The sequence below is a fragment of the Pelobates fuscus genome, chromosome 6, assembly GCF_036172605.1.
Source record: "Pelobates fuscus isolate aPelFus1 chromosome 6, aPelFus1.pri, whole genome shotgun sequence".
Lineage (NCBI taxonomy): Eukaryota > Metazoa > Chordata > Amphibia > Anura > Pelobatidae > Pelobates > Pelobates fuscus.
The window spans coordinates 91,687,058-91,700,726 of NC_086322.1; the positions used below are offsets into that span (position 1 = coordinate 91,687,058).

General features: G+C 38.5%; 1 protein-coding gene across 3 annotated transcripts in view; it reads right to left on the reverse strand.

Moving 5' to 3' along the window:
* Positions 1-2,673: 2,673 nt before the first annotated feature.
* Positions 2,674-13,669, reverse strand: part of NMU (neuromedin U) — a 69,573-nt gene continuing 58,577 nt past the window's right edge. For all 3 annotated transcript variants that reach the window (XM_063458024.1, XM_063458022.1, XM_063458023.1), the window contains 3 exons: positions 5,639-5,692; positions 3,931-3,969; positions 2,674-2,981 (listed from right to left, as the gene is read on the reverse strand). In XM_063458024.1, coding sequence (XP_063314094.1) covers positions 3,934-3,969; positions 5,639-5,692 — 90 coding nt within the window. In that variant the 3' untranslated portion in view covers positions 2,674-2,981; positions 3,931-3,933. The remainder of the gene's footprint in view (positions 2,982-3,930; positions 3,970-5,638; positions 5,693-13,669) is intronic.

A 13,669-nucleotide genomic window follows, 5' to 3' on the forward strand; every position in this document is an offset into this window, starting at 1 on the left:
GTCACGGTTTAGTATCCTACACTAATTCAGTTTATTGAATGTTGATTTAGGTTTACACTGGATTTTCTCTAATTGATACTTGCTGGTTTATTTTTACGTTTTTATTTAATTAATTTGAAAACACAGATTTTCTGTAAATAAGAGTTATATCACTCTTTCGTAGTTGGTGGCGTGCATGGGGTGATTCGGAGCGCTCACACATTCATAGTTTATCTGTGATTCACTATGTTTTCCAGAATTCAAAGTGAAAAGTAAAAAAGTCTCAAAATCAGCTAAGTGTAGACTTAAACACTGAAATTCAGGCAATTCACACTTTACAAACATAAAATTCATCTTCTGATTTGCAGCATTGCAAGCCTTTATTTCTCTCAAAGAACAACATGCTATGACATGTGGAAGCACATCAGCAGATGTAGTTCATTGTTTCTTGAGTTGCCCGATCTTCAAGGACTTCTAGAAATTTCTACTTTACATTCCTCATGGAATGATTGATTATATTTTTAAGTTAAAAAAACTCTCTGGATCCAACTTGAAAAAACAAATTCAAAATTCTGTTTGTCATACAAATTGATATTTTGTCACAGCAGGTCCGAGGTATAGAACTATATAGCTTGGAGATCTTCTCTCATTTATATTCATTCTAGTTTGTGATGGTGTCCTTTTGCCATTTTCACTTACCTTTGGACTCTTAGTTTGCACAGCCTTGGTTGGAAAAAGTTTATTTACTTATGAGCCTACCTACGCTTCTTAGATTCTTAACCATTAATATATTGTTTATTATTTGTTTGTTATTGTTCTGGTTTATGTTTTATTCTCTATGGGTTTTTGGTCAAAGGTTAGAATGGCAAGATGAAATTGGATAAAATGGAAAATGACAAAAACAATAGAAAATTACCTTTGTGGCGAAAATAACCTCACCACTGGGTTTTGGAGGGGCCTGTTTGCCAGCCTTTTGTCTCAGGATTATGGCCCATATGCTAAAACTTTGTTTTCTCCCTGTAAAAAGGCTTGTTCGGGCCTTTTTACTATGTGGTTCGGTAAATAGGATAGGATTTACCGAACAAACTACCGAACAGCCGGACCACACACAAGTGGAGTGTGCAGCCAATTTACCTCCCAGGCTGGTGGTTAACCGCAAGCGAATTAACGAATGGCTGGGTGGTTGCAGTTCGTATAGTCGAACACGTGGCGGCAGCCATCTTGTTTAGTTGAACACGGTCAGCAGTGTTTTGCTGTCAAGCTCATGGAACTAAAATTGGACACGCGGCGGCACGAACACCGCTGAACCTTACCTTCTTTGAAACCTCGACACTACGGCGGGAGCCGAACGGCGTTCGACAATTCGAACGCCAGTTCAACATTGGATATTTACACGAACGGCCCCGTCGTGCATTTGAACTGCATTGGAACTATGTGAACTAGACCGCTGCACAGCCTAAATCCCTGGAACTATTTTGGGCATGAAAGCCATGCTTGCGATCGGTCAAATATGACTTCCAGGAATTTCCTGAACCCTGCTCTGAGCTGTGTGATTTTTGGATATGTTGTTCACCCAGATCAGAGCTATCCAGGGATGTATAATGGGGATATGTGGTGTTTTGGGGTGTTTTCTGTGTTTTGTGAAAAAAGTGATTTTTCTGCTTCGGGATAATTAAGTTAATACAGTATCTTACTCAATTATCTCCCAAGCAAAGGGGAGGGTTTGTGTGCATTATATGGAAGTGGCTAAATGTACAAGTCTGTCCTGATTGGTTTTGTATCTTTGTGTCCTGTGTTCCACAAGGTCCACGTGGGTGGTAACCTTGTGGGAAAAACCTGTATATAAGAGACAATAAACCCTCAGACTGATGAGTTCCTGTTTTACCCTCAACATAGAGCTGCATCTATACTGGGGATTGCTATACGCTGTATACTCCCTTGACTATAATCACTACGCTCTTTTAAGAGCTTGTTCCTGTTTCGCTCTCTGAAGGAAGAGAGGTTCACCCACTGCAGCCTAGAGCCTTGTCGTAGGTCCAGGGTGGGTAGGAGACAGCGAGACCCCAGCCAAGCTGCGGCGGTTCGTGGGGTCTGCAGTGCTTATGGTGTCTAGTGGAGTGCTTGTAGCCCTTGGGAAGCACTAGGAGCATCCATCAACGGAGGTACCCAGTCGGGGTGCCAGGTGATCCGTTACAACCTTCCTTTCTGTATTGCTATTTGCTTGACCAAGTTGGACAGTAAACATTATTGTACAACTTTGTATTGCTTTAGTCCCTTTTTCAACCAAAATTGAACATTAAATACATGTACAGTGAATTTTAGGCAAGAAAACTCCTAATGTGTATTCTGTAATATGCATCCGTTTTTAATGTTGTTACTTGAATATTTTTTATATATGCATGAACGTGCATGTGAATTGTATCTCCATAGATGCATATTGATTGCACTAAGACATGTTTGATGCTTCAAATAATCCCAAACGCTATGCAGGTGTGTTTATTGTAACTACAACAATTTGTAAAAAGGTATCTTTATTAATCTTAAATATTCACTACAATCAGAAGAGAGAATAAGCAGCAAATGACAGAAAGTGCTTAAACTATTTGTTGATCATACACTTTTTTTATACAGAAAAATAAAATTAAAGACTAACCAACAGATTAAAACTGATCTTAAAAACTATTGTTTGAGGGTATTTAGTTACAAGTTACAATAACATGTCTAGCAGTTCATTAAATGTAATAGCAACACACACAACGTATAATGCACAAGCCATTTTTAATTATTACATACTATAATTATAAACATTGGTACAGCAGAAAACAATATCATTAGTTTAATATTGTTAATATGTTAAGAGAATGTAGGCTGTGCTAACCAAAAACAGCTTAGGGTAGTAACCTTTACATTCTATAGTGACCTTTAATATTTATACAGGTTTAAATGTGATAGATGATTCCATTTTTCTTTGTGAAGACCTGCCGTATTCTATCTGCTCCAATCTACAAAAGGAAAAAAATACAAATAAAAAAATCAGCTTTGTTATGTAAAAAAACTAAACATATCAGAAAACAACAACAACCATGCATATTGTTGTACTTTATTGTTGAAGTCCACAGGACTTGCATTCTCCTTTAATCTCCCAAATATGGCAATACCCCATATGTAGACCTCGGCCATGCTTTGGGGATCTTATAGAATAAAATTGGAGAAGCTCTAATTTTGACGAGCCTCTTTCCTTGCTTCCTAGAAAGGGTATTTGTTGAAGTGAAGTGGTCTGTTTCACCATACTGACCAGTACTCAACTATTTCTTACCCTATCTAGCTGTAACTCTTGCTAACACTTACTGAACCTAACCCAAGCTAACCTTAACTCTATCTAACCCTAAACCTAGCTAATTCTACACTGAACAAAATTATAAACGCAACACTTTTGTTTTTGCCCCCATTTTCCATTTGAGCTGAACTCAAAGATCTAAAACTTTTTCTAGGTACACAAAAGGCATATTTCTCTCAAATATTGTTCACAAATCTTCACAACTTCCTCAAAATCAATATGTACTATGTACCTTGGAGCGTTGGGACTTAACTCACCAAAGCCCTACATATAACTTTCTAGTTAGTAGACTTGTGAAAAATTTTGTTTTGGCCAGTTCAGAATCGGAGACTTTTTAATCCACACCCGAACCAATCATTTGGATTGGGATTTACCTGTAGAGTCTTATTTATGGGAAAAAAACTCCACTGGTAATTACCAGGTGAATAGATTCATTCGGGTGTGGGTTAAAAGGATTTTGATGCGAACAAACCAGCTGAAACTACATTTAGTCTACTAGTTAGTCCTCTCAAATATTACCTAATGCCTGCCTGAAAAAATAAAATTTACAAGTGGATACATCTCAAACTCAAAGTGAAAAATCAAGAAAAAGTGAAAATAGCCAAAAGTAATACCTTTTAGCGAAAGCTTAATGATCTCCTCCCATTGCGTGGCTAAAAAAAAAAATAATTATAATATAAGTGGGATGAAAAAAGAGACAGCGCCCCAAAAAGCACACAATGATATAATACACCAGTAGTTAATTACTTTATATATTAAGCCACACTATGATAAGAGGAAGCATGAATCTTAAGTCAGCAAAACACACATTTTTAGATAGGCATTCGTTTTTAAGATGTTGTACTTTTCCTAAATATAAAAAGAGCAACATAGGAATTCATCACAATACTGATTTTTCAGTCACTGTTTTTTAAGATCAACATCCTTTCAATTTGTGCAGCATCACCAGAACAAGTAATTTAATTTTCCAAAATATCACTAGAAGATTTGTTTTTTAAGCAACAAATTATGTTTGTAGTCACAACATTTACTTTAAATCCTCATCAGCCTATATGCACATTGGTAAAGACTGGTTTCATCATAGATTATGGGCTTGAACCATTACATATTCAAAATGATCTTAACGTTATCATGCATGTGCATCATCTTGGAGCCCCTTTCACAGCTCAAGTCGAGACCCCACCGATAGAACCCACCCAAGTCCTCCCACAACAATGCAGTATATATGTGTGTAAAGGATGCACTGTGTGTAACGTAGATGCAGTGTGTGTGTAGAGTGGATTCAGTATGTGTATAGTGGATGCAGATTGTGTGCGTAAAGTTGATGACGTGTGTTAATCAAATGTAGGTTGGACAAACATTCACCAGACTTCAAGTGGTGGTGTGGAGGAAAAGGTAAGAGCTGTTTGTTCTCAACCCAGTATTTAATCACCTCCATTCCACTATACAAAGGATGAAAGAAAGGGAACATGGCAGGAAACATGGCAAAAAGGACAATCTGTTGACCTCTGTGGTAATAGTGTGGTCTGGAAGACCCCCAATTTTATTTTAAAATCTACTCCCCTACCATGCAGTTGGTTTGGGTGAGAAAGCCTCTCTTGTTAGATTTTGAGGTCTCACATATTTTCATTTAGACAGCAGCAATATGATGACAATCAGTGATAATATTTTGCTGTTTTTAGCCATAATTCTCTACTTCTAGAATGTTTTTCCCTCCATTGGATAAACTCAACATTTATATCACATAAAGCTCAACATGACCTAAAAGGGTTGAAATGTTCTCAGGTAACTAGTGGGTATATGAAAACAAGTATGAGGTTGACAGGAAGGGATGTGTGCATCAAATGAAGGCCTACTGATTCTTAATTAGGGCCGACTTTGAGAACGAACGGAGCATAGGTAAAGGTTCAATGCACAGTATGGGTTCGTTAGAAAGAGCAGTTGTTGAATAAGTTCTGGAAGGGGAGCATCCCATGCCATGTGAGATCAACAGCATAAAATAATGGACTTCAGGGTTGAACTGGATGGACTTTAGTGTTTTTTCAACCCAGACCATTTTGTATGTGATTGCCCTATAACCTCTTTGTATAAGTGACCTACAGTGAGATTTGACTGTTTAATTGATGTTTAATTTCCGGTCCTAATGTGTTTTACACCCCACCTCCTATAGATTCTCTTCAACCTATCGTTCCTGTAAGTTTTCTTGTAATTGTCCTATTTATAGTTACATCCCCCCTCTCAAAATATAGTAAAGCGCTACGGAATCTGTTGGCGCTATATAAATAATAATAATAATGATAATAATAATAATAAGACACGTACCCTGAACAAAAAGTATCCTCTGCTTAGAACACTCCCCGGACTTTGGATTTCCTCCTAAAAAAGAAAAGCAACAACATATTATACATCCCCAGAAATATATTTCCGCTATTCAATCCTTACAATATATAGCTGTTTTAGTCAGGAGTGCTGAATTAATTGGAACCTAATAAAAAACATGTCAAGTGCTAAGACCTGTAACAAAATGCAGAAGAGGTTTGACACAATTTAGATAAAAAAAAGCTAAATTAGACAAAATATTTAATCATTGTGTTAAATACAGGATGGATAAAAAAAGGGACTAGACAACCATGGAGAGACACCGAGGTAAAGACAGTTTAACCCTCACGAGTCTACCCTCTGGAGTGAGGAGAGCAACCCTTCCAGGGGAAGAGCCAGCACTTGGCGAAACACGCGTTGGGATTCTGGAAGTGAGGGTTAGGCATTTAGATTATGGATGATCTTTATAAACTTAGACAAGCCACCTTGCCACAATCTTATAATGAGATCGATTTTGATTTGATTTAACGCTTGCACTTTTTTTTGTGTGTTGCTGGGGGGCTGTGGGATTAGGGCTTTGCTTTATTTTTAAGTGATATCTTGGAAACGTGGGAGGTGGTTTAAACATTAGATTTTTTTAAGGGGTGCCCTCGAAGGCACGTTAGGGTATAGCTTGCTTTTACCTGGTACTAGTCCTCCTTTTGCTCCTAACCTCCCTTGTTAACCCGTTACCCGTCTTGTTAGACAGGTTTTACTTAACCGTTTTTGGTTTCCCTTTCCCTTTCTTCCCCCATTATTATTCTTAGCAATATTTATGATCTAACTTGTGTAATCACGTATGCTAGCACTGATTAGGATTGTAATGACTGAATTTTCCCACATATTTGTTGGGATTTTAGATTCATTCTTTAAAAGTTACATTTTATTATTTATCCAAGGGCTCCTCTCCTCACTCCAGAAGGTAGACTCGTGAGGGCTATACTGTCTTTACCTCTGTGTATCTCCTTGGTTGTGTAGACCCTTTTTTATCCATCCTTATCTATAGGGGATACCCCCACCTTCATGAGCAACCTGACACATCTTCCCTGCTTTAATATAATTCCAATTGTGTTAAATACATTCTCTGTGTTTTCCAGAATCTAAAGAAAACCATTGCTGTCTTTGTAATAAGTAGATTATCTATTCACATACATAGATCACCAGTTTGACATTGACATGGAGAAGTCGCCCTTCCTGTTTCTACAGAGAATATTTTATTATGGATGAAAATCTGAACATGGCAAGGGGCCAGTCCAAAAGAGTTGCTCCTAAGGATGTGGATGAGCTTGCCTGATAAGTAGATAGAAACTGACGACAAAGGTCAGAACTAGACTGAGTGCCTGGGTAAACTTCACTTCCTCACTCAAGGAATACGGCAGCTTCAGAATGCCCATAAATTAGCATAGTAAGCTATGCTTACTTTGGCTACTCTGGAGATAAACTTTAAATACACTTTGAGTTTATTACTTTAGTGAATGAGACAAATGTGGGTGCTGGGGGAATGAGACATGGAGGAGCTGGTGGGGGGATTGAGACATGGAGGAGCTGGTGGGGGGGGGAATGAGACACATGGAGGTGTAGCGGGGAATGGTATGAGACACACGGAGGGGCTGGGGGGAGGGAATGAGGCACATAGATGTGCAGGGGGGAAGGAAATGAGACACATGGAGGGGCTGTGGGGGTTATGAGACACATACAGGGGTGGGGGGGAATGAGACACATGGGGCAGATGAAAAGCATGAGGGGAGTGAATGAAACACATGGGGGGGGGGCCCAGGGAAATTTTTAGCACCGAGGCCTAGTGGTTTCTAGTTACGCCTCTGCAAGTAAGGTGTACAATAATAAGCAATCCATTTTTCATTAGGGAGTTATCCACTTGACACTGGGGTACACATGATGTAACTAGTGTTGAGTCCCTACATGTGTTGTCAGTTTCTTAGCTTTAAATATTGAGTTGAGTTTATAAAATTTCTGAAGGTGATCTTAGCATCCATACATTTGTAGATGACAATATCTTTGTAAGGAAAAATAAATGGGTAGACTGCAGGACTGCAAATTGAATGATATCAGATCAATAAAATATTAAAACAAATTACAAACATGATAGATTTATTACTATGTTGGTAAAACATTATTTTCTCTTTTTCTAAAATGTGGCAAATACTACGGAACTGCTAAAATATGAAGATTGTAATCAGGTATTGTGGTGTTATTATTAGTCAATAATAATCCAGCACCTACTTGCAGGGCCGGCGCCACCTGTAAGGCGACCTAGGCAGCCGCCTAGGGCGCCCCTTAGCAGGGGGCACCGGATCCCTGCACCCGGAGTTCCCGCTGTGGCTCCTCATGCTGCGCCACCTGAGCGCTTTAGCAAGCCCCAGGCGGCGCAGCACTGCTGTGCGGAGGGCGGCCGGGTTTGTGACCGGCAGGAGGGAGGCGCAGAGCGCGCCCTCCTGCCGGTCTCAATGTAGCGTGGCCGGGCCACGGGTTAGTATAAAAGTACAAATACTCAATATCGTCAGGTTGCAAACATTATATGAAAAAAAAGAAAATATTAGATGTTATAAAGGTATACCATCTAATATTTTCATTTTTCTAACATTGTTTAGGGGGTCCAAGCCCAGAGTAATACTGGCACTACTGCAACTGACAAACCCTAATTTGTTACAACTATAATAGCAAACATTATATATGATATATCCATTTGTTGTTATAAAGACATACAATAAATATAAAGTCTACTTTTATACACCAAAGAAATCTAAACATCAGTGAACCAGTAAATACAAGGGGCTGTGTATGACCAGAGGTCAAAGGTCAAAGAGGTATCAGCCATATATTAATTCTCCGTAACCTTGGAGTAGGAGGTGGGGTGTAAATCACAATGACTACAAGTGAGGTAATAGTATTGGGAACAATAGTAACTATTGTGTAGGAATAACAACCTACTAAGCAGAAATTATAAAAAATAAACAGTAACCCTCCAAAAATAATTTTATATATATTTATATAAAGAGAAAACAGAGAAAATTATAAGACCATGGGTATATACCCATACATTCTACCCTAGAAGAAATGGGATAGTGTCGGGTATAACCCAAGGACTTATGTACCGCAGAGAGACTCCAGAGATCTCAAAAGGGGCTTGACCCCAGGATAAATCCAATGCAAGAAACAAAGAAGAGATGCCACAATGTCTCAGTGCATAAAACGCCCTGAGACCAGCTGCATCACCTGGATATATGTATAGCAATATAGTGTTTGTCATAAACTGGCTAAGACAAATATATAATGATAAAGTCTGATCAAGACCTGATGTAGAAATAATAATAATAAACGAAAGTATATACAAGTGATACTGATGCTAATATGCCAACCAGAGAAAAATGTGTGGAGGGATATAGTACAAAATTCCTTTAGCGATGATATTATATACCCAAATCTAAATTACATTTTTTTTAGAAAAATGCTAAATAGGGGTGGGTCCATCACAATTTTAATACCCTGATACAAAGCTATCACTGGATATTGTCTACCTATTCCTGTGTCTTATCAGAAAAGTAGGTGTTGCGCTTACATCTATAATAGAACACCCTCTATATACATTAGGGTGCAAACCCAAGCAATCAATCATCATATTGAAAAAGGTTGCAAACAGGAAAATGTTCACAAAGGAACACAGAGAAAGATGGAATATAGTATAAAATTAGAAAGTCAATATCTAACAGACTGACAATGTTCAATTACAAAGCCTCTCTCCCTGGTAAACTAGCTAGACAGGCATAGAAGCAAAGAGTAAATGAGTGAAAGTCAAAATCAAATAAATCCCATAAATCTAGTGCAGATCATGGTGCTAAAACCACCAGTGCCCAGTGCTCATAGGATATGAGAAAAACGCCCGACGCGCGTTTCGGTGCCTTAAGAGATGCACCTTCGTCAGGGGCCCTAATGTATATAGAGGGTGTTCTATTATAGATGTAAGCGCAACACCTACTTTTCTGATAAGACACAGGAATAGGTAGACAATATCCAGTGATAGCTTTGTATCAGGGTATTAAAATTGTGATGGACCCACCCTTATTTAGCATTTTTCTAATAAAGCTGTCATTTAGATTTGGGTATATAATATCATCGCTAAAGGAATTCTGTACTATATCCCTCCTAACATTTTTTCTCTGGTTGGCATATTAGCATCAGTATCACTTGTATATACGTTCATTTATTATTATTATTTCTACATCAGGTCTTGATCAGACTTTATCATTATATATGTCTTAGCCAGTTTATTACAAACACTATATTGCTATACATATATCCAGGTGATGCAGCTGGTCTCAGGGCATTTTATGCACTGAGACCTTGTGGCATCTCTTCTTTGTATATATTTATATACAATACATATATACAATGAATAGGGTAATAGAGTCAGGGGACTCAAGGAATTAAGCGCCTAGAGTGGCCCTTTAACATACACTTTAATAGCCTAGTTAAATGGACAAAGTGATTTGTGATTGTGTGAATTTTTATTGGTTTTGTTTTGTGTATATATTTGAGCTGATGAATGCTATAACCAAAAGTAGTGGTAGTTTGGATGCAGTGCTTATTTCCATGCTACGTGCTTTTGTATTACAGTTCTGCTGCCTACCTCATGTCAAGAGTTGTGAGAATTTGAGAGCATGACTAATATATCTGGTTATATGTGTCTAAATGACAGACCTTGGGGGAAAAAAACCTCAATAACTGGCTTTCAAATGTTTCTAGGTTCACGACAGACAGGAAGTCTATTGAGAGATATTGAGTGGATAGTCAATACATTGTTAAACACAGATCTGCACACACCAGTCAAACCATAAGACTTGCTATTTCCCACAGAAATCTCCAATTTGAAGTGATGTTACTACTGCAAAGTATTCTGGGTGATCATATGCAAATTAGTTCAACAAGGAATCAATTTTGTTTGCTTAATTTATTACATTTTATACATGGATTCCTTGGAGTTTGTGTTTGTGTTTGCTGTATGCAACAGCTGTGAAACACACCTCACGAACAGGAGCAAAGCCAGTGAACCACTCATGGACAGCTGTTTCGTTGTTAATGCAACTCATCAGCATGAGGTTGGTTACTAGCTTGCTATTGAGGCTCGGTGTTATTTAATGTGCTCAAACAAAAGCACTTTTACTTTAGAGAGTTAAAATATCTCGTCAAATTAAGCTATACTTTCTAAAGTACATTTAATTTAAAATAGACCACATGGTCGGACCACATTCCTGTCTCCCTACAATTAGCACTAGGTCCATTGACACATACATATCAGAAATGGCACATTAAAGATCATCTATTACAAAAAGAGCTAAAACTTAAGTATTTCAGCACGAATTTCTGCAATTACTTTCAATAAAATGCCTCTGCTGACATTTCTCTGCAAGCACTATGGTTATATTAGCTTTTGTCCATTAAGAAGACCAGGCAAAAGAAAATACTTGCACTGTCCCTTAAAATAGCAAACTTATCTCAGATACACATGTAATACCCAAGGGATGATAATCTTTCCAATTTAGACATGGGAAAAATGGAACTCAATGCTATTCAAGTAAGAAGGACAGCATTTATGCTCAGGAGACTGAGGGAGAAACTGGAATAAGGCAGGAGGTATGCTAGCAAACAAACTGCGTAAACAGGCAGCTTCTAATTCCAACCTGTTTCTCCTAGTTGACAAGCCCCGGAAAATATACAATCCAGAAGGAACAAAAAATATCTGTGCCAGGTTTTTCCATTCTTTATCCAATATGAAATTAAGTGAATACACTCATCAACCTAGCCAACCTGACATTGGCCAATTCCTTAGGGATAAATTACTTCTGCATGTGTCCTCTGGGCTGGCAAAGATCCTTTCAGAGAATATTACTGAACACAAGGAATTGGAGGTAAACTGAGTCTTTACCTCAAGGGAAATCACCCGGCCCTCATGGGTTCACAGCAAAGTACTATAAGTACTATTCTCACCAATCTTAACTCCCAACTTGCTTGCTCTGTTCTAACATCTCCAAAAGACAGGTAAGATTCTTACAGAAATGCTACTTGCACACGTTTTAATACTATAAAAACTAGGAAAACCTCCGGTGTGGTGTGCCAACTTGAGACCAATATCTTTGTTAAATATAGATTACAAACTTTATGCTGGAATTCAGGCGACTAGGCTAGCGAGAACCTTACCCAATTTGATCCGTTCCATTCAGGTGGGATTTGTTTTAGGAAGGCAGATAGAAGATGCCACGAGAAATATGATAGGCAACATCAATGAGGGTGGAGTCTTCTTCCGTTTAGTTGTGGAGAAGGTATTTGACTGACTGTCTTGGGGACATATGGATAAAGTATTACAAGCATTTTGCTTCCTCATGTCCTTTGCACAGGCAGTCATGGAGCTGTATTAGCAGCCAGCAGCCCAAGTACTATCGGCAGGATGCATGTCATCTCAATTTGATATAAGCAATGGAACAAGGCAGGGATGCCTGATGTCACCACTTTTGTATGTACTTTCCTTGAAAGCTTTGCCATGTCTAATTAGAGATGCTACTGGAATCCAGGAATACAGCAAAGTATCATATCATAGAATAAATACATCAAAATCACTTGGGTAAGCTACAAACTAAGCGATAATTACACTTTTGATTGGAAACCTGAATCCATGAAAATTCCAGAGTGATGGTTACAACTTTATATAAAAATAGGTTGTGTTTATGCGTGGGTGCAATACTATCACTTGGCACAAACTTTATTTTTTTCTCTGAACCGGCAAAAGTTCAATGAGCAGATGTGGAGGATGCCACAGTAGTCCTAACATGAATTTCCCAAGCACTCTGGGGCATTGATCTTCCCCCCTCCTCCTATGTCCCCGTATCAAACTACAAGGCACTCTTTACAAATCTGACAAAAGCCATCAAAACACATCACAATTATGGATACATTTTTCAGGGTGACTCCTGTTCAAACACGGCACAACAGGAGAGTGGATCTAGACGTTTCACCCTGGGCTGACAGAGCCATCAGAACAATAGGCCACCTTTATCAGGGTCCACAAATTGCAACATTCCAACAATTATCATCTAAAGATCACTTACATCCTAAAAACAATTACAGATATATTCAAGTACAACACTCACCACTACAAGAGGAGTTAGTGCGTACTAAATAAACCACACTAGAGTTATCCATTACTTGTGTCAGGATTAGAATATGTTTGGAACACAACTGCAGACTAAAGTCACACAGATCTTTAAGAGACAGGCTTTAACCATGAATAAAATAATTATTTAGCAGGAAAAGTAATACCTTTTACTTTGTGGAAGCAGGAATGTAATTCACTTTGAATGTCTTTGGAGAGCTTGACAGTTGTAGTTTTTAAGGAGCAAACACATTCTAAACAACAAGTAAGTTCAGCGTTTGCAGGGAGGCCAACATTCAAATTGTATATTGGATAGATCATGAGGGTTTAGGCAACAGAGTAGTCAAAGGCACAGTCCGAGGTCAGCTTTGGAGAGAACAGTGTAGTGAGGGACAAGTGACGATTAAGAATCAGGGCTCAGGTATGGAGGTCAACTGCAACTTTGTATAGCATCGCTATAAATTAACAGAGCACTAGAAAGTTTCTCTCAGTGATTTTTAAACTTGAATGACAAGACGTGAGGGCCTGGGGGAGTGGTGTGTAAGAAACACAGAAGCACAGAGAGACTGAATATATTGAGGGACAATGTAATGAGGGACACCCTGAGAGGATGAAAGGACTGACATCCATGTATTATCACACAATCCAGGAACATATGTCATATAGCAAACCTACTTACCAATCAACATGGGCAAAAAACATGTTCAGCCACATCACCGACATATAATGGCAAACCTTATTTGCACGCAATCAGGGATAAACCCACTGTACTAATCACGCACAACTACTTTATACAATATTAACACTGTGGCACCTGAAACCAAATAACCATA